Source organism: Perca fluviatilis, chromosome 7, assembly GCF_010015445.1.
Source record: "Perca fluviatilis chromosome 7, GENO_Pfluv_1.0, whole genome shotgun sequence".
In the NCBI taxonomy this organism is placed as follows: Eukaryota; Metazoa; Chordata; class Actinopteri; order Perciformes; family Percidae; genus Perca; species Perca fluviatilis.
The window spans coordinates 30125530-30146733 of NC_053118.1; the positions used below are offsets into that span (position 1 = coordinate 30125530).

At 40.7% G+C, this 21204-nt stretch overlaps 2 protein-coding genes and 1 pseudogene across 2 annotated transcripts; all 3 read left to right on the top strand.

The window, feature by feature from the left end:
* The first annotated feature begins 396 nt into the window (after window positions 1-396).
* Window positions 397-8007, top strand: pbx2 (pre-B-cell leukemia homeobox 2). Its single transcript, XM_039804794.1, has 8 exons — window positions 397-755; window positions 1423-1496; window positions 3246-3490; window positions 4256-4446; window positions 5024-5159; window positions 5433-5574; window positions 6195-6289; window positions 7183-8007. Exons 1-8 carry the CDS (start codon window positions 514-516, stop codon window positions 7261-7263), a joined length of 1206 nt encoding a protein of 401 aa, XP_039660728.1. The 5' UTR covers window positions 397-513; the 3' UTR covers window positions 7264-8007.
* Window positions 8008-10751: 2744 nt separating this feature from the next.
* LOC120561633 (transcription factor HES-7.1-A-like) lies at window positions 10752-12040 on the top strand. Its single transcript, XM_039804798.1, has 3 exons — window positions 10752-10859; window positions 11068-11163; window positions 11519-12040. The coding sequence occupies exons 1-3, from the start codon at window positions 10815-10817 to the stop codon at window positions 12038-12040; spliced, it is 663 nt and encodes a 220-aa protein (XP_039660732.1). The 5' UTR covers window positions 10752-10814.
* A 4722-nt stretch (window positions 12041-16762) lies between these two features.
* LOC120561634 lies at window positions 16763-18269 on the top strand (annotated as a pseudogene).
* Window positions 18270-21204: the final 2935 nt, after the last annotated feature.

The window sequence follows — 21204 nt, forward strand, 5'->3', positions numbered from 1 at the left end:
CTGTTGACTTGCAGCTAAAACGAGAAGTAGAGTCAGACAAGTGAGAGAAGCTGCCTAAGTGAGATCATGACGTTAAACCAGAGAAATTAAAAAGCAGCTTCTTTAATCTGAATGTGTCTCTGCTGTTGCTTGAAACCAACTAGGATTAAAATAAAGCACATAATCTCCGTTTTATTTAGTTAGATCTTCACTTCATTTATTAGTTACTGTATTCCCTGACACACACACACACACACACACACACACACACACGTCCACTTCTGCTTTGTGAAAATGCAGGGAGTGCAGATGTTTTGCTGTTGTAGTTACATTTTACCCAGCAGTGTTAACTCCCCTGCTGCCTCAGAAAAGCACTGTCGATCACATGCTGTAGTGTGTTGTCATCATAGCTTGTGCATTTTCCTGTCAATCGCTAGGGGACCCAGCTTTGTGCGATGCCTCGTATCAGCCTGTGTTGTTTTGTGTCTGTGAGCACAGTTGGGCAGCAGTCGTCGCCACTGTGCGTCGCTGAAGATGTTGCAGCAGCAGCCTCTGACTGGCAACGGGCCCTCCAACGGCCGGGGACTCGGCATGAGTGGTCATCCCGGGATGCATGCGCTTAACTCGGTTCATCATCCTTCCCAGCGTCGGTCTGACGGAGGGGACTCGGGCCTCGAGGGCACAGAAAACGGACATGAAAACCGCAGAGATATTGGTGACATACTGCAGCAAATAATGACCATCACCGACCAAAGTCTGGACGAGGCACAAGCAAAGTTGGTGTTAACTTTGATTGTTTTTATTTTTCAGCGCTGCAGCTGTTGTTTTTTTGTTTCCGCTTTGTCGACTCCGACAAAGTTTCCTGAACTGCAATCTATTGTTTATTTAGCTAGTAGATAACTAATTTGAAAACGATAGCTAACGAAAACAACGTTGCTTTTGTTATAAACTGTTCAGATTCATACGCGGTTATGTTAGCCAATGCTAATTGTTTATTTGCGGTCATTTACAAACACATAGCTAGCTATGTCTTTTAGCAGCGATGTTCTCAAACGTAACGTTAGCCATTGTTAGCCGTTAGCTTGCTAGGCTGCGTTAACCAAGGCTAACTAGCTAGCTAAGGCTACAATATGTAGCTAACGTTAGCGCTAATGTAAACGTTAAAACTGCATTATCCAGCCCATGTTGAGGCGCTATTATATGGTTAACAAAGGTAAATATGACCGAACATAAAGGCTACCGTATACAGTTAGTTTATCAGTGTTACCTCCTTAGCCTTTAGCTCGTCAGAAGCTAACGTTTGCTAAATTAGCCACGGTAGCTAGCTAACGTAGTTGGTTAATTTGTGTTTTTGTTTTGGTCAATTTGCATATCGTCACTCTACCTCTGCTTACAGTTAGCCTGCAATGCTAACGTTAGCTACGTTCTTTTCTTTATGCACAGGAAACATGCACTCAACTGCCACCGAATGAAACCTGCATTATTCAGCGTCCTTTGCGAGATCAAGGAAAAAACTGGTAACGTTATTAAAAATAGTTTTGATTTTGTCAGTGTCCATCATCATGCATTTATTTATAAACCCGCCTGGCTGAGTTTTGATGTGCAGTGCGTTATTGACTTATTGCAGCCCCCTTACATCGCAGCCAATTACACCATCAATGATTGTGTTCACAATCCCACAGAAACTGCCTAGCTGTATGTCTTTACGTTTGTTTCTATTTTATAAATATAACAAAACACTCTTGACATGGTCCAGAGGGACCAAAACATTAGTAGTATCGAAACATTGTGATGCGGAGGCTGAACAAAAGCAGTGTTCTTTTCTCAAGAATTATTTTAAAAAAATTAAAGGAAAAAACCCCACACACAAAGCAGTATGAAGTGACATCAAATGAATTATACATACAATACAAAGAAGGTATTGCACAAAATACAACATTAAAGAAACCAATGCAAACAAAAAGATTTATGAATATAATATAAATAAGAGTATAGCACAAAAAAAACTATATTAGAGAAACTTCAGTGCAATATTCACAATATAGCCATGCTGTACTGAGTTCCCACAAGGCTGGTCCTCTGTAAACAAACTCTTTTCTTACCTACTCAGTTAAAACCGATGGCCAGTCAGCCATTTGTGATACACTGCATCCCAGCAATGTGCTGAGGTTTAGGGGACAGGTGCACTTGATGCTGTATTGCTGTGCTTGTCTGAGGTGGAGGGGACAAGAGTGCTTGATTCTACATGACTGGGCTGTGCTGAGATGGAGGGGAAAGGGGAAACTGATGCTGCATTGCTGGGCTTGTTTGAGGGAAAGGGGACAGGAGAGCTTGAAGCTGCAGGTGGTTCAGGATTTGCAGGGGTAGCTGATATTAAAATATTTATAAAATGTAACCTTGAAAATAGGGCCTTTTTTAATATAGGCTATGTAGTTATATTGTTGTGTGGACTTTGGGGCGCTCATGGCGCCCCTGCCATTCACCTATACTGCCTACGCAACTGGCTGGCCCTGATTGCAGCGTTATTAGACTGTGTTGACAGTGTTTCATCAGAAGCCAATAAAATCAAACAATCCTACACATGCATATCAGGAATTTGACTCGGGCTGTCAGTAACTCAATATTTTTACTTTCCTTGTCAAAAACCAATGTACACAGGAAGATAAACGAAACAAGACAGCTATTATATAAAATGCTATTTGGTATAAAAATGGAGGCAACAGCAGCTGGACAAAGAGACATACAATGCCTATAGGGCAGTTCTATACATGTTACTGGTTGCTGGTTGGTTTGATAACTGTATAGTACTTGCAACAGTTTGTTACAGAAAGATAAGAGGGTGGTGGGTAATGCTTCTAGCTAGATCTCTTCATTTATGTTATAAAAGATTATTTAAAAGGTATCCTTTGTTAAACAAAGCAAGCCATTTTTTAAAGGCAAACATAAAAAAAAAAAAATGTAAAACCTGCAGAGACACTGTTAAAGGTTGCAGTCATATTTGCTTTCAGTCCAGCGATATTGCCCTGCACTTAGCCCCGAAAAGGATGTCCAGATGTGGGTAATAAATTAATATTGCAATTGCTGTAAACAGGAGATGCGTGGATGAATTAATCAGTTGTTGGACAAGTTTCAGTTGAAGTCAATGGGAGATGGAGGAAATATTCACATGTGATTGGATGTGACTGTACTGTAAGACAACACAAATCCATACGGTCTTCTGTTGCTATTTCACCCACAAAACCAGTTGACATTTGTCTTATTGACAGGCCTGTCAATGAGAAACGCCCAGGAGGACGAGCCTCAGGACCCTCAGCTGGTGCGATTGGACAACATGCTGCTGGCAGAGGGTGTGGCGGGGCCGGAAAAGGGTGGCGGGGCTGCTGCCGCTGTATCTGCTGCCACCAGCTCGGGAGGGATGTCACCTGACAGCTCGCTCGAGCACTCCGACTACAAAAGCAAGTTGAGCCAGATTCGCAGTATCTACCACACTGAGCTGGAGAAGTATGAGCAGGTACCGTGTCGCAACAGGAGACGAGCGCTGACATTGTCCGTACACGCTTGCCTGTACTAAAGCTGCTCGCCAGAAGCGTAATCCATTGGCATGTTAGGTCTAGAGTTCAGTCACAAAACATTTCTTTGCCGGGAATACACTTCTGTCCTTATGTTGCTGATCAAAACACACCAGGTATAAGCTTCATATCTCTGTATGAGAAGAAGCATTTTAAAATGATTTAAGAGTAACACATACCAATCTACACCAAAGCCCTATTGTCTGCTATTATTCAAAGGCACATTCAGATCTGTTGGGAAATCCACTATTGTAATGATACTCATCAGCAACATACAATACATTCTTCCTGCAACATAAATTAAAATCTTCAGTTTTTTTAAGTGGACTGTTGAGCATGCTGTGATACAAAAAAAGCAACCCTTCTACAGCAAAGTTGTATAGAACTAAGCTGCTTTATGGATCATTCAATTTACCAGTGTGACATACCAGTTATGCTAAGACCTTCAGTAATTATGCTTATACATGCTCCTACATGCTTACTGACAAGAACCGTAATACTAACCTGCTAATTTTCAGGATATTCTATTATCGCATTTCATTTTCTTCTCTACAATAACTGAAAACTAAATGCCATGTTGTAAAATTCAAAATAGGCTTTTGATAAATCATATCAAACTAACATGAAAACAACATAACACACATTGCTTCATTGCTGTGCGCATGTCTGTCCTTCACTGTCCGTCGTTTGATGTGTCGCCTTCCCAGGCATGCACCGAGTTCACCACCCATGTGATGAACCTGCTGAGGGAGCAGTCGCGTACACGGCCCGTGACTCCGCGGGAGATTGAGCGCATGGTCGGCATCATCCACCGCAAGTTCAGCACGATCCAGACCCAGCTGAAGCAGAGCACATGTGAGGCAGTCATGATCTTGAGGTCCCGCTTTCTTGATGCCAGGTAGGCGTGTGTGGTGGTTTTCTTTTCTTTTTTTTAATGGAATACTGCACTGAAAATCTTATCTTTTGATTATCAAGTACTCACCCCTCACCACCTTTACCGACAGTCACTGTAGTTAGCTTGGTTTTGAACAGCTATTATTATGGTTTTAAATTGTGAATGTGAGTCACTGCAAACATGTAGTACTCATTTTTTACAACACATTTCCTAATTTGACAAATGTTATAGTTTCAACCAGAAATTGAGAGTGAAAATAATGCTCTGGGCTATTAGCAGTAATATGCAGCTATGCTAATGCCCCTTTTTCAGAATTAATTTCATGTCAATTTGCACCTTTTGTATTCACATTTCTAGGTGGAATATATTAACTTTTTATGAGCGTATTCTACCAACAGCATGTTTATATAACCCGTAGCCATTCAGACCTGTACAGTATGTTTGAGTTTACAGAATGGGGCAAGGGACCCCTAACCACATCTTAGACTATAAATAGCAGCTGTGTAAAAATGTAATAACAAAGGAAAAAAATCTGTTGTTTTTTCCCCCCAATACTTATCACACGTTCGTGTCTCATCAGGCGCAAAAGACGCAACTTCAGCAAACAGGCCACAGAGGGCCTGAATGAGTATTTCTACTCCCACCTGTCCAACCCTTACCCCAGTGAAGAAGCCAAAGAGGAACTGGCCAAACAGTGTGGAATCACCGTCTCTCAGGTAAACAACTGACTGTACTTTTAGGAACAAGCAGCAATGGAAAGGTCGAGGGGTTTTGATGTTCTAATAACATCTACTAAGCTGTGTGTATTTGAGGTACTGTGTAGTGTCGGTGAACAAATAAAGTAGCAGTTTTTCTGTATTCGCGCTTAAAGACACACCATTTTTAACTCTTGCTTAAGCATTTATATGTTTTTAATCTACTGCTCAGGGTTGAACAATTGTGTAAGCGTGTACACTGACCTTTTTAGTCTTTCTTTTTTTTCCTGCCAGGTCTCTAACTGGTTTGGCAACAAGAGAATCCGCTACAAGAAAAACATTGGCAAGTTCCAAGAAGAGGCCAACCTTTATGCCATGAAGACAGCCTTAGGGGGCCCACAGGGCAACGACTCCCCGCACACTCCCAACTCCACAGGTACCAAAAGACACGCAAAGCTACAGTATGCAAACTTGCCTTGAGGCAGTTCTGCCCTTCTTTGTCTTTGTCCCTTTTGTCCCTGAACTTGTCACTCATATGGGTAACCTGAACACAATGTATAACCTGAGGCTCAGGAAATTGAAAATGTTTAGCGCTGTCAGGCATTGAGGAAATGCATACTCAACAGACAAGTTTGCAGTCCTAACAGTAATGCCAGTTTTGGTGTCTGTTTTGGAACTGGTGTGCTGTGCAATTATCCGCTTTATCTTTAATTTGATTTTTTATTTAATTTTTTTACAGCATTGTTTTTTTAGTAACTTTCCTGCAAAAACTTTTCCTGTTTGCTACTGACTTGGATTAGTTGAGGGAGCTAGTGTATGAATGAAAATGTGACAGAAGGGGCAGTAAGACACTGTGCACAGGTCACAAATTGAGGCTTGACATATTATAGAGCATTTAATCTCAAGTTATTGCACGTTGTAGGACATCCTGACTCTTCACATTTAAATGCAACATAATACACAATATATAATTCTGTTATACCATTAATAGCATACTCATAGTATTGCACCCTAAACTGTTACTGAAGTTGCTATCTTGTTTTTGTCTTTCTTTAGGATCTGGGTCCTTCTCTCTGTCCGGGTCAGCTGACCTGTTCCTCGGGGTTCCACCTGTGAACGGCGAGCAGTCTGCTTACCAAATGGGAGTGCAGGTATTCATAGTTTTACACACACACACACACACACACACACACACACACACACACACACACACACACACACACACACACACACACACACACACACACACACACACACACACAGTTAAATGATAAGGCTGGTGACATTGTATATGTTTCTTTATGTCAACCTGCCCCATGAAACATCAAAACCAACAATGAATTACTAACATGTTATATATCTTATTCCTGTGTGTCATACTGTATAGCTCCATTGTTGTCCAAAAACTACTAAAAACACATCAATGAGCCACACTGTTGCACTGGATGACATGTTCATGTCTTCATAATTTTAAACACACACACACACACACACACACTGAGAGACTAACCACATCGTTGGTTTTGGTCTTTTCCTGACATTTGTTGAAGTAAGAAAAATATGGAGTAACTCCAGCCTTATGCTTTAAAGAAAACTTTAGAACCAGCTCCCATTAGTGTAGCCTAATGTTGTATTTGCAACTGTGCAGAAATCCCAGGTTTAAACAGAATTAATAGACATGAATGTTGATTTTAAAATGCAAATATCAACGTTATGAATGAAGCTTCAAACTATTTGGTACAGCCTTCGTTTTATTGTGATGAATTTATCTAACTCCATTAAATGTCAAGCCTTTTGGAATTTATTTTCACCCATGAACCGTGACAGTAGCTCCTCAGAAAATACGAAATCAATCCAAACCATTTTTTTAATTGTGTAGAAGAATAGTTGGCAGTAATGTTAAGTGTGTGCCTTTTTGTTGGTTGAGGTGCTAAAAGCAACAGGATGTGCTGAAAAATGACACAAGTACAACGCTGACATAAGTGCCATGTTGACCTCCGACACATTGTTTGTTTCTTTTGTTTTTTCTCTCTCGATTTCTCAGGCTAACGGGAACTGGCATGGTCGAAACTCGCCCCCGTCCGGCGCCTCGCCCCACAGCGACCACTCGGAAAACTCTGACTGATGGCCCTGCCCACTGGCACAGAACGACAGCGACGGAAAGATTGATGGAAAAGACAGACAGAATGATATCACACTTCCCACGTGGCTGCAGTTGCTTTTGTATGTGGTTTGATTATTTTAAATGTACATTGTATTTTTGTTTTCTTACTGCTCAGCGCGGATCATTATTATGTTTGATTGATTAGCTGAGTGCACGGATGTGTGTGTGTGTGTGTGGTGTGTGTGTGTGTGTGTGTGTGTGTGTGTGTGTGTGTGTGTGTGTGTGTGTGTGTGTGTGTATGTGTGTGTGTGTGCATGCACGTGTGGTTTTATTATCCTGGTTGTAGGGTTTGTTTTCCACTACTTTTGACATGTTACTGAGGTGTGCGTTTGTGGTTGGGAATGGGAGGGTGGGGACAGCATTATCATTGATTTTAGCACACTATATCATTATTAATATTATTGCTGTTTTATTATTAGTGCTACAACTATTTTAATTTTAACAGCTCAGAAAGAGGATGCATTTAGTGAATGAGAGAACAATAGAGAAATATCCAAAGATTTTGTGCGTTTGTTTCTCTGTTTTGTTAGTTTTTTTGTTTTCTACCGGGCTCATGTGTCCCTGTAAAATGAATGAGGCGTGTGTGTGAGTCCTTATCAATGGTTTGAATGAGTATCAACAGTGCTGTCTTTTTTTTCTGTACAGTGAAACACCTGTATTCTCTCTACCTCTTTTACAATAAAGACTCTCTGTATTCACAACTGATGTATGAGTCAAGTGGTCAAAAGTCCTGGACTATATATAGGGGGGGGGGGGGCATTATTAAAGGGTTGGTTCACTCTCACATTACAGAAGACCCCGAATGTTACCTCCCAACTGTATCTAGTCATGCAAATCGTTTTGGATTTGTTAGCCCAGTTTTTTACATGTTTTTCTTATTCTTTATTTATAAAGGACAACACACATTAATCAACATTTCTGTAAATGTGCCTGTGTGAGCCAGCCGGCTAATTTTCAACTGTAGTCCTTTTGGCCAGATGATTTTAGACCAGAGCAGCAGGAAGCCACAAGACATTAGTACAGGTTAAACTATACAGACGGCTTCTCTTTATCCCAATACAGTGGAGGTGAATAGAATTTGATTTCTGATGCTCGCTGGATAAGAGACAGATCTCGTTGTGAACAGTTTTCTCTGGAAGTACCTTTTTTATATTGAAGAGGTACATACTAAAAAAAACTACATGTTATTGTATTGTCCAATGCGTAAGTGACTGAAAAATGTTGGGGAATTTGCAACATTGACGTTTGTTCTGAAGGTACATGCTCTGTATAATTACCTAATCTTCCTGCCCCGTCTGATGTAGCAGATCTGTGTCAAAATCTAGTTTCAACATTCAGTTTAACATGTAGTTCATATTGTGCTGATATGGTGCATATTTCCTTTTTGTTGTATTAGTTTATTTGACAAGGGCAGCGATCAACATAAAAAAGAACTGTAAATGAGCCAAAGAAAGCCTAAAGGCAAACTCTGGCTCATGTTAAAGGCACCCTAAAAACAGGATAAAACGACTAATACCAAATGAATTTACACAACGTAGTAAATATTCATAAAGTTATAATAAACATAGATACAATTCAAATGTTGCTTTCTTGTGCAGTGTGGATGGAAACTTAATAATTCCAAGTTGTATGCAGAAAAATAGACTACTTTCTCTAACCGTTAAGATGAGATGGGTTTTTTTGTGGTTTGTGGAGTTAAATGCTGTAGCATCCATGTGCCCCATCTATAATGCAATCAAGGCTGTAAATTAATATACATCTGCAAATGACCCCTAAGGGCCCTTGGGTTAAAACCACTTGTTTAAAAGGCTGCCAGGTGTGCGTCGCCACAGTCTCTCATCTTTCCCACGGTCGCCTGTTTATTATCAAAGGGTTTCCATGAGCAAATGTCGGAACAACTGTGGCGCTAAATGGCGAGGCCAGCACGAGACATCTGGCCAAATGGCACGCGTGGTCTATTGTGACATGGAGGTGTGAAGGCAAAATGTTAACCACTGTTAACACCTTCACCCTGCGGACTGACTAACAAATGCAAAGGCGTCAAGTGTGAATTGCAACACACGGGTCAGCACACGCCTTAAGTGAGCGCGCAGTTCATAGAAAGGAACGAGGAGAAAGAAAGAAAGCTAGACCTAATAAGCAGAAAGTTATGTTGGTGAGCCACGTGTATTAAATTATTTTGACAAAATAATACGTAGGCTATAATTTCTCCATTTGGCACCAGAAATGTCATCATTGACAAAAGATGTCCAGGTTTTGGCTCATTAATAAACACGCAGAACAGATGGATAGTGGAAGTGCCAACTCATTCAGTGACTCGCACCTCTAATGCTACACAAATGGTACAGATCTTACTGCATACAGGTTGCTGTGTTTACCCAGACCATGCAGGTGCTTGCCCGGTGGTGTCTGGACTCATTCATGCTCTGGGTGGAATGCCAACGCTAACATGAACTGCTGGTATGACTTGACAAACACGTGAACAAAGTTTTAACATGGCTCCTGTGGGCCTGGCCACAATGTTTATAAAATGTATGTTGCCTTTGCACACGCACATGACTACATTTCATTGTCCAACCCTATAACATATTAGGCTACTCATATCCCAAGAAAATTGCAAATCATATTGAAATATAATATGTAGCCTATATAACAGGGAATAACATTTCCTATTCTGTATTGTTTATGATGTAGCCTATTGTAATGTGCGTATTCATTATTGCATTGTCCCATTATAAAGAGAGTTTTAAGGACCTCGGGAAGAATAGGGACTACAGATGAAAATTAGCCTGTATGGCTAAATCTGGCACATTTACATGTTGGACATTGTACTCATGTTGATTAATGTGCACTGTCCCTTTTAAATAAAGAAATCAAAAAAATGATTGCAGTGCAGGAACTAATGAGGATCCTAAACAAACAAGCATTACAATAAAAGGGCAAAAACTATACACGCAACTCAAAATTATTATGGATATTAATCTTTTTTAAATTTGCCCTTCTTGCGTATGTTATGATTTGTTTACTAGTTACCAGCTTTTCTACATGAAGCACCACTGATTACATGCCAAAACCAATGATAACTTAAATGTTATATATTTTAGGGTGAAATCAAAATTTCAATATTTTCCTGTTATTTTACGCATGGATTTTTACGCACAGCTTTGCGCACAATATAGGTGTCATAACCTTGTGTCTTGTTTTTGTGGCTGATGCGTTGCGTGATGGTGAGATCCAAGCCTCAGATCAGTAATTTGTAAAACAAGTCATTTTAATCAGATTGAAAGTACTGGGAATATTAAACGGTGGGCTCGAGGAGCTGAGGGGAGGGGCTGGGTGGTTGCTGGGGGAGGTGGATGCGATTGTAAAATTGGGTCGGGTGGTAGGAGGAGTCTGGGTGAGTGGTCCAGGAGAAGGTAAAAGAAGCAGCCTGGGTCAAAGGCCACATTGCCTGCTCAGTAGCAGACCTGTCACCACTGGATAAAGACAAACCCACTGGACCACTAGCTACAATGGGACTGTTACAGGAAAGGAAAGATGCAACAAACGAAAGAAAGGTAAAAAGAAATCTCAATGCATGATATAAATTGTGTTTGTATACCCTTTATATAACAACTGCTATGTTGACGGTTACACACAGATATACGTTGGTTGAAACTACAGAAGTGTTTCAGAAAATTGATTTTTGATGAAGTTAAATTAAATCGCCCACTGCTGTACATTTGGGTCATCCCCATGTATTTTTTTGTGTTTTTTTCCTTCCAGCACATAAAATCTCAGGTGGAGAAACGTCGAAGGGAGAGGATGAACCACAGTCTGGAGTGTCTGAGGAACATGTTGCTTCAGGAGTCACAACAACCGGTAAAAAAACTTTGAATTCACCTGTAGCTATTGTGAAAAGAGTTAATGTGGGTTCTGTCTTTCTTTCAGTTTCAAAAAAATATATCTTTAGTGAATTGTATAGCTCTTAAACATGCCATACTGTCTCATCTCAATCCCTTAATATTCAGTAATGTTGCTTTGTGAAAAATGAAAATGTAATTGTCCTACTGTGAGGAGTCATAATAGGACATCAAATAACTTAATTGACATTTGAAGAGTTGCATGTAATTAAATATAGAATTGATTTTGTAAAGAAATGATTGCACCATTATGAACCATTCAGGCCTCTTACTGCCAGCAGACTCCATTAACTCATATTGATGTTTTCATGCAGGGTGGGACTCAGCACAGAGTGGAGAAAGCTGAGATACTCGAGCACACAGTCCTCTTCCTGCAGAACACTGCCAAAGGAGACAAGACGAGAGCTGGAGGAGGCCAGAAACACTCCTTCCAAGACGGCTTCTCCACCTGCCTGCAGACAGCTGGTCAGTTCCTGGGACCTGAGGGGAAAGGCCTGGGGCTTGGAGCAGCACTGGAGGCATCTCTTGCCACTCGCTTTTCCCATTCAGACTCTGAATCTGCAGCTGTTCAAAATAGAACTGAAGCTCATTCCTCCTCCAGCTCTCTGCCACACACAAAGTCCATTCTTCACGTGCTGAGGCAAAAGTCCAAACACAGACGGCACAATCCAGCCTTCAGTGTTGCTCATCCGTATCAACTTCCGGTACAGCAGGGGGTCCCCCGAATTCCCCAACAGGCTCAGAGACTTAATCCGCTTGAGATAAGACGAGTGAGCAAGCAGAGCCAGTCCCAGAGCAGTCCGGTCAGCCAGACTTTATGGAGGCCCTGGCCCTGATCACCACGCAGAGACCTCTGAAATTGAACTTTTGATGGCTCTAACAACTGATTAATATTCACTGGTGCCAGCTGAACTGTTCCTGAATGACCATTTGCATTGTAGTCTTGCAAACAATGGCCTCTGGTCTTCTGATAATGCATTAACAGCATTGATGTTCAACCACAATCTGTAAATAATGTAAAAAATCATATTTGTATGTATAGGGTTGACTCGCTACTCTTGTTTAATGCTTTTGAATGAGCGCTGTCAGTTGGGCTGCTATCTATTCTGCTGACGGCACAGAGACTCTCCCAGACTGGGACCCACATTTAGAGGCCAGTATCCTGGAGATGAAGAGTTTCTGCAAAAAAAAAAAAAAAACTCTGCTACATCTGCTGTCATGATTCAAGATACTGAAGTGGATAATGATTGAGTGTCCATCCATCACCTTTCCACCTCATATTCACCTGGGTGCCATGATGTCTGCTGACATTAATGACACCTGTGGCTCTGTGAACAATGTAACTTCTATTCTGTTTACATATATATTGTCTATTTTGCACACTAATTTATTCTAGATGTCTCCCTATGGTGAGCAGTATTCTTTTTTTTAAATAATAAAATAAAAACTTTTCTTAAAATAAATGGTGTCATATTGTGGATTTTTTTTATAAGATGGAGGCCTTTTGTTTTTACGCTGGCGTTGACAGCTCTTTTTAGTTGGAGTTCGGAGGTGTGAAGTGTGGCCTCCTGCAGAGCTACATCCTCCGGGTGTGAAGTCTGGCCATGAGTTGAAAGAGTTCAGTAGCAGTTATCACTTCAGAGACATGAAAGATAGCCCTGCTCACACATTATTTACTCATTTCGAATGCCTCTTAGGGTTAAACCCAGACTAAAAGAAGATAATATAGCCCGGAGCAGTCTGTGTAACAGATTTACCAAATAAAAAGCTAAATAATTTTTTATATAAATTAAAATCACATAACAATCCAGATTTATCTGAAGCATACAGCCCTGGCACAGTGTTCCCATGTACATGTTCTGTTCTTAAAGATCTGACTGAACTTCTTTTCTGTTCCTGAAAATGAAATGATTTGTTATATAATAATTTCTTATATAATTACACACTGTACTTATAACTGCCGAGTCCCTGTCAAACTTATTCAGAATGTAACAGCACTAAACTCTTTGCTTTCTCAACAAGGAATCATTTATAGATCCAGGATTAAATACCATATTGCCATACAACTTTTGTTGTTTGGAATGTGCCTCGGTGTGCTCATTACAGAACAATCACACAAACACAATCACAGTCTTACAGTTAATACTTAAACTAAGCCCCTATGTATAGGCTATCTAGGCTACACGTTGTTATTAGGTACAACTATGTCAAAATAACTTTTCTTTATCATACAATTTATATGACAGGATGAGGTTGAATCGGGTCTGGAGCCCCCTCCAGCTCATGTCCGCGTTTGTTTTCATTGTAATTAGTATTCCTTCTCTCACCTACACCGCCCCCCAGCTGCTCACAGGCCATTTGTTTTCTACGCGTGTCCGCTGTAAGTTCACAGGAAACAAAACGTGTCTCAACACCTCCTGCAGCCCTTTGAAGTTCAGTCACACGCACGAGGAGGACAGTTGGTCTCAAAAAGCAATATTGTTTAAAACCCACATAAAAAAAAACATTGTATTTGTATAGCAATTCGTCCATTTAGTTATCAGTAAATGTGCCAAGAGTTGGGTGAGCATTGCCGTGGAAGCGGTGAGCAGTACATTTGGCCTATCATACGGCCCTGCCGTTAATTATTAATTATGAAAAAACGAGAATGCAGTCACCTTTATTTATGGAAGAGTTTTTCCACTTGACTATGAACTTAATTTGACACAAATCCAAACAATCGAGGAATTTATATCGGCTCGTTCGGTAAAACATTGTCTCGTTTATCAAAAGACAATATTTAAACATTTGAAATTCTTTTTTATTTTTTATTAGGCCAATCTTTTACATTGCTGGACGTCACGGGCGCGAGACAGCATGGGAGACACTTTTCTGACTCTTTCTCGTGGGAAAAAGAGAACGAAGCGTCCATTTGCACTTTTATTATCTGTTAGTACATCATTAAAGGAAGTGTGTGGAGGACTGCGAGCTTATAGGTTCCCACACACACACACACACACACACACACACACACACACACACACACACACACACACACACACACACACACACACACACACACACACACACACACACACACACACACACACACTTTACACACACACTGGTCACTCAAATGCAAATTACGCACCTTGGTTGCTCCGTCTTTTTACTTCTTTTATTCCTTAGTTCCATTTTAGTTGAGCTCATTAGCATTGTAGGTCTGCCTCAGTTTCAGTGAAGAGCACTCGGTCATTTTTTTTATCTTCCAAAATGAGTATGCCTCTGTTACACTCTACTCGCTGTAATGTCTGCTTTCTTGTGAATGAGGATTACTGCTGTGTGTATTCCTCCACCAAGTTAATTTGAATGCATTTAATTGGCACCCAGGTGTTAAATAGTCTCTGACTAAATTATCAGAATGAAACGCAGCAGGACTCTGCTGGTTTAAATTGTGACTTTCAGTGAAGATAAAATATTGACTTGTAGCTTTAAGGTCGTTTTGACATTGGATACTCTTTGTGACTGATCTCAACGGCATTTGAAGTTGTTCTAAAGTCTAAGTCTTTCTAAATGAAGACCTATAGGCACTTGCCATACAATATATGACAAATAAGCAAGATACAAACGTTGGTCTCAGCTCAGCAGCCTCTGGTGGACATTTGATTCAGCTGAAATATTATTTATCTTGACGGGACTGACGAGTAAGACTTGCTCTAATGTACAAACATAATACAATATAATAAATACAAGCGTGTTTTGTAATGCATAAGTCAATTGTTAAGCGTTTTTTCAGCTGGCGCGCGTTGAATTAGGTGTGAAGTGGTCGCGTGCTGCTTGAGCTGCTGCACGTGTGTCTCAAAATGGTTTAGTGAATTTCAGTTTAACGAATAACAAAAAAGAAAAGAAAACACGGGTTGTTCCCGCAGCCAAGAATAAATCTGAGATAGAAATCATTAACTCACAACAACAATGATAAGTAATCTCTAAAATCAACAGTATTCTTACGTTGTTGCAGTGGTATTTATACTTAAGTAAAGGATCTGATACTTCTTCCATCACTGCAAAACGGACTGCTTGCATAAGCAATGTGCATGAAGATAAACAGTTATAATGTTGCAGGGAGAAAGAGGCAAATGGTCACATGTTCTCCACACCAAATGACAATAAATATATATATATATATAAACAAATGGCCTTTAGTCGACATGGCAACATGCAGACAAATGTTGAATAAGTGTGACAGTGGGAGGATGTCCCACAGCTCGTTCTCATCATGGGAACGTGGAGCAGGAGGCTTCATCCTCTCTTTATTACCTGTTAAAACCGATACTTCATTCACAAAGTGTGCTTGGAGGAGAGGTGACTCTCAGGTTCCCACAGGCACACGGGAACACGAGTTATTTTTTATTTGACCTAAACACATTAATTGGAAGAGCCGCGCGTAAAAGGAAAGACTTTACGCGCGCCTCGGTTGTCCATAGAGAACTATAGTATTACATTTGAGAAAATGTAATGTACTTGAAAATAGAGATGACACAACGACTTGATTCATTTTTGCTTACTGAATGTAGGAGACTGTCCACACCGACAAACCTTTAATAATGTTGGCAAATGTTAGAGTAGCTCCTTCAACTCTCTCTCATGGGAAAATTGGGCAGGGAGCTGGGTTCACACTTTGTTACGTGTTAGAATCGATACATCATTACGAAGAGTGGTTGAGAGAGAAGACGCTTTCGGGTTCCCACGCGTTGCTTCTCAGAATGCCATCATGAAATGTGCCATTTTTGTTTTAATCTCATTATTTCACAGGTATATGCAGAGCCATGCGTAAAAGGTCATTTTACCGCGACACATACATGCTATTCTCAGCAGACTTCGCAGATTGTTTGTTCGTTTGTTTGTTTTGAATAAAATAAGATAGATTTCGCTTTGAAGTGTAGTTTCTGATTTGGTTTTGTTTGCAGAGCTGCGCATAAAAGAGTGGATTTTACGCACACCGTAACAGTTTACTTTGTTGCAGATTTTACGAGAACCTCGAGCAGCAGTGAGTCGGTGAATGAGTGAATGTTCTCGATTTCTCCAGACTTTCTCGGCTCCACACTCCTTATTTTCAGCAGTATCAGCCTGAGGACATGTCTCGTTTCTCCGTCCATAATAAAGGCGTGGGAGGTGACCACAGTCATTTGTCTGGGCATCACGCTGTTTTGGCGGATGCTTGTTAATTTCCCTTACAGATGTAAAATGTGTCACACGAGCTGATAACACCTGCCATAGGCGCGTGCCGCTCACTCTCGGCGGGGCAGCTGCACGTGCCCGCAGATTTGGGAAGGGTCGTCTTTCAGTCTGCATTCATTCCTTGTCAAAATGTGTTGAAAATAGATCATTTTGAAGTAGAAATAAAAAAGACATGTATATATTTTCACATTTTCTAACTTTATTTAAATGTTTTAACATTAAAAGCCTCTTTCCACTGATATGTCCAAATTACTGTTAAACTGGAGCAGACTGTCAACCTGCAGGAAAAACGAGTCACAACAAAGCAGGTGTTTACTTGTAATCCTATGCTATAAAATATATTAAACACATTAACCACTTGGTAAATCTGAGTGTAGTAGTTTCAGCATGGAGTAAAACTGAAATCAAACGAAGTCTGTGGGTGGAGCCTAAAGTTACGCCCACCTATGGCTTAAAAGCACTCACTGAAGTCTCTGTGGTCATATTCAGCTGTGACTGAAAGACCGACAGACCAGTTCTTGGAATACAATCATGAAGTTGCTTCAGGATTCAGAGGACGCAAAGGCCCAAAGGAAGGTAAGCTACTTGTATCATTTATGCTTTCATTAAATATTTCAGAATATTTGAGCCCTTCACAAGCTCTGTTATCTGTATAATCTCTCTTGAGATGCACATCACTCCTGTTCAGGGACAAAAGCATAACTGTTGAAAAGACTGAAACAGTTTCGCCTTTAAACTCGTTGCATTTGTTCATTTATTCAATTATCTCTTTCTGTCTTGCAGAGTCTCAAACCTCAGGTGGAGAGACGTCGAAGGGAGAGAATGAACCGCAGCCTGGAGAGCCTAAAGACTCTTTTGCTACAGCGGCGTTAAAGTCCACAAAAACTCTGATGGTGGCCAGTTGGTTCATCCTAGAAGATTGAAGGTCTTTCAGTAGGGGCTGTGGAACTGTGTATTAACTCTTTGTTTCTGTCCTAGGGAAGCTACTCAGCGCAGAGTGGAGAAAGCTGAGATACTCGGGCACACAGTCGTCTTCCTGCAGAACACTGCTGAAAGAGACCAGATGAGAGCTGGAGGTGGTGATGGTGGGGGGGAGGAGGAGGAGGAGGAGGAGAGGAGGAGACCAGAAACACTCCTTCCAAGACGGCTTCTCCACCTGCCTGCAGAGAGCTGCTCAGTTCCTGGGACCTGAGGGGAAAGGCCTGTGGCTTGGAGCAGCACTGGATGCATCTTTTGCTGCTCGCTTTTCCCATTCAGTCTCGGACTCTGCAGGCGTCCAAAGAAGAAGTGAAGCTCATTCCTCCTCCAGCTCTCTGCTTCTCAGGAAGTCCTCCAGGTCTATTCTTCGGCTGCTGGTGGACAGGTCCGGGCACAGACTGTGCACGCCTGCCCTTACTGTGACCAGTTGTGTTCAGACCAATAGAGACTCGCATCGCTCTCCCACGACTCCCCAACAGCCCCACAAAGTGACGAGTCGAGCGAGCAAACAGAGCCCGTCCCAGAACCAACCGATCAGCCAGTCAATGTGGAGGCCGTGGCCCTGATCACCACGCAGTGACTTCAGAAACTGAACTTTTATTGACTCTAACATGCTTATTAATATTCATACAAGAGCATGTGTTCTTCATTCGACTCTACAAGGACATATTCAGTGCAATGTATTGAACACGGGCCTCCTGCTGTCTGTAAAGACTGATAAATGTGTAGATATTGTATATCTATTATCACACCAAGTGCTGCTACGGCCTTTACAGGCCAACTCCTGTTAATTGTGTCATATTGTGTTATGTATTTTTGCACCTTAATTTATTTTATTTGTCATCTGCAAATAAACAAAAGGAAAAACCACTCAACAATGCATATGTGTTAATTGATTGTTTTTCTGGCACGTGTCCATAGGAGCATAAGTGTTGACTTGTTCTGGCACGTGGGGATAAAAGGCGCCATGCGGTGACGTTTCACACAATAGGACAAGCTTAATCGTCACTCCTTACTTCGAGAAACTATAACATGCATAGGCTACAGGTGGCCCAACCATTCAGGAAAATGAAATGCATAATTACATTTAATGTAATCCGCCTTTTATTACAAGTATGGTAGATTGTCAGCTCTATATTAAAATAATATGTATATGTAAGAGACATGGTTCAATTTAAACTAACTAAATAGTTTTAATTTGCTGGAGTGGAAGCCATGCGTAAAATGTGCCATTCCCGTGCGTAATGTCATATCTTCCTACTTTGAAATAGAAATTTAGTTGTGCCCGTTTAAATAAAAATGTAATTGAGAATTTCAAATTCTCAATTACATTTGTATTTATAGGCCAAAGTCACTATTTACTGCATAAAGAACGAGGTATTTTGGTCGTGCCTAAAACAGTTCTTGCCGTGCGTAAAACAGTTCTTGACGCTGCTTTCCGAGCATTTACTTACATCATTTTAAAATGTTTTTCAAACAACAGGCAAGTCTTTCGGTCTGTGACTCATTTGCATTTCAATCGTCGGCGAATGCTCGTGGGAACGTGGGAAGTGTCTTCTCTCCAGTGAATCAGTATCAGTTTTAACAGATAGTAAAGCTGTAAATGCAGCGCCATTTCCTCTTTTCCCACGAGAAAGAGACGCTCCAATTTCTTCCTGATGCTATGCATTGGCAACTGAACTGTCACGTGTAATGCCTGTGAATAAAATGCGTATGTATGATATTTAAAATATAATCAATATCATCCATTGCCCTTCTGTTTTCCCTGCGCAGAGGTGTACAATGGGCACAATGAAAGGAGAGAAGCTTAATGAGCTCGAGTCCGACCCGAGCCCACGGTAACACTAGGTCAAAAGTTTGGGGTCACTTAAAAATTTCAATTCCACTCCATTACAGACAGAATACCAGCTGAATCCAGTTGCATGTTTTTTTTTTAATCAGGGCAGCAGTTTTCAGAGTACATTATGTGCTTACTTAATTGCAGTGGCTGATCTTTAATGCAATATCAGCAACCATTCATCCAATGCTCCAAAGGCACATTCTGTTTACTAATCTGATATCATTTTAAAGGCTAACTGAGAAAACATTGGAGAACCCTTTTGCAATTATGTAAGCACAGAATGTAATCTGAAAACTCCTGCCCTGGTTAAAAAAACAATGCAACTGGTCTCAACTGGTATTCTGTCTGTAATGGAGTGGAATGGAAATTTCTAAGTGACCCCAAACGTTTGACCGGTAGTGTAGATAAAAAAGAAAGAAAACAAATCGCCCTGAATCGACTCAGCGTGTTGAGACTTCTACCTCAAACTGTACAAACACCTCCCCCAGCAACCACCCCTCCCCTCCTCGATCCCACCGTTTTTTATTCTCAAATTACTGATATGAGACCTCGATCTCACCACCATGGAACAAATCAGCTTGTGCTCTAATACAAAAAACAAGCCACAATGGTATGAAACCTTGCATTTTACGCGCAAACGGTGCGTAAAAAGCAATGCGTAAAATGACAGGAAATTTACAGAATTTCAGAGTTTACCTTAAAATATAGAATAGTGTAAATTAAGATTTGTTGTCTTTGTTTTTCTAACGTGTAAAAGCTGGTAACCTCTAATTACTGTTTCTCATAAGGACAGTTATTTATAGGAGGATGCATTTTAGATTCGGGCCTTATAACAAACAGGACTGCACTTCTGTCATGCTGGTGGCTTTATTGTGGACAAAAACAAACCACTTCATAAAAATTCCAGCATTGTTTTGTTTTTCTAGTTAGTTCTAGTTGTATACTGCCATATTTGGTATGTTTGGAAACTTTAGATCTCCTTTAGAATTTGAATATCTTTTAGTTTGAACACTTTAGTAAAGTCGCATTTTATAAAGTCATGGCGATGTCAAGACCTAAACTATCTTCAGCACTATCAGACTTATATTGACTTTATATTCACACGAATTTATTTGGGGTTATAAATGCTGAGCTGGCGCGTGCCTGGAACAGACCTACACCACACTAAATTTCTTCAGATAAAGAGACGTCAAAGGGTTTAAACTCTTTCTAGTAGGAACAGAGGAAATGGCGCTGCATTTACAGCTTTGCTGTCTGTTAAAACTGACACTGATTCACTGCAGAGGGTGGCACAGAGAGGAGACACTTCCCACGTTCCCACGAGCATTCGCCAACAATTGAGATGCAAATAAGTTACAGACCAAAATACTTCCTCTGTTGTTTGAAAAACATTTTAAACTGATGCAATTAAATGCTCGGATAACGTGAAACGCTAAGAACTGTTTTACGCACGCTAAAATAGGCTACATCGTTATTTACGCAGAAAATAGTGACTACCCTTTACAGCGATTCATATTCTCAATTAAATCTATTTAAACTGGCAAACAAATGTTTTCACTCAATGTCGATTTTAAAGAAGGAAGATATGACATTACGCACGGGAATGGCACCTTTTACGCACGCCTTCCACTCCAACAACGTATTTAGTTAGTTTAAATTGAACCGGGATTCTTACATATAGGCCTTCATATACTTTTTCTATAAAGCTGATAATCTACCATACGTGTGATAATAAAAGGCGGATTACGTAATGTAAGTAGGCCTATGTATTTAATGGTTGGGCCACCTGTATGCAGGTTATAGTTTTTCGACGTAAAGGAGTGACGATAAGCTTATTCTATTGTGTGAAACGTCACCGCATGGCGCCTTTTATCCCCACGTGGCAGCCCAGGTCCACACTTTTATGCTTATGCTCCTCAAGACACGTGCCAGCAAACAATCAATTAACACATATGCATTGTTGAG

Coding starts and splice junctions, on each gene's coding strand:
- LOC120561633 (XM_039804798.1), top strand. CDS start 10,815: ATGGGACTGTTACAGGAAAGGAAAGATGCAACAAACGAAAGAAAG. Junction 10,860..11,067: donor ATGCAACAAACGAAAGAAAG/GTAAAAAGAAAT, acceptor TTTTCCTTCCAG/CACATAAAATCTCAGGTGGA. Junction 11,164..11,518: donor TTCAGGAGTCACAACAACCG/GTAAAAAAACTT, acceptor GTTTTCATGCAG/GGTGGGACTCAGCACAGAGT.
- pbx2 (XM_039804794.1), top strand. CDS start 514: ATGTTGCAGCAGCAGCCTCTGACTGGCAACGGGCCCTCCAACGGCCGG. Junction 5,575..6,194: donor GCACACTCCCAACTCCACAG/GTACCAAAAGAC, acceptor GTCTTTCTTTAG/GATCTGGGTCCTTCTCTCTG. Junction 6,290..7,182: donor CTTACCAAATGGGAGTGCAG/GTATTCATAGTT, acceptor TCGATTTCTCAG/GCTAACGGGAACTGGCATGG.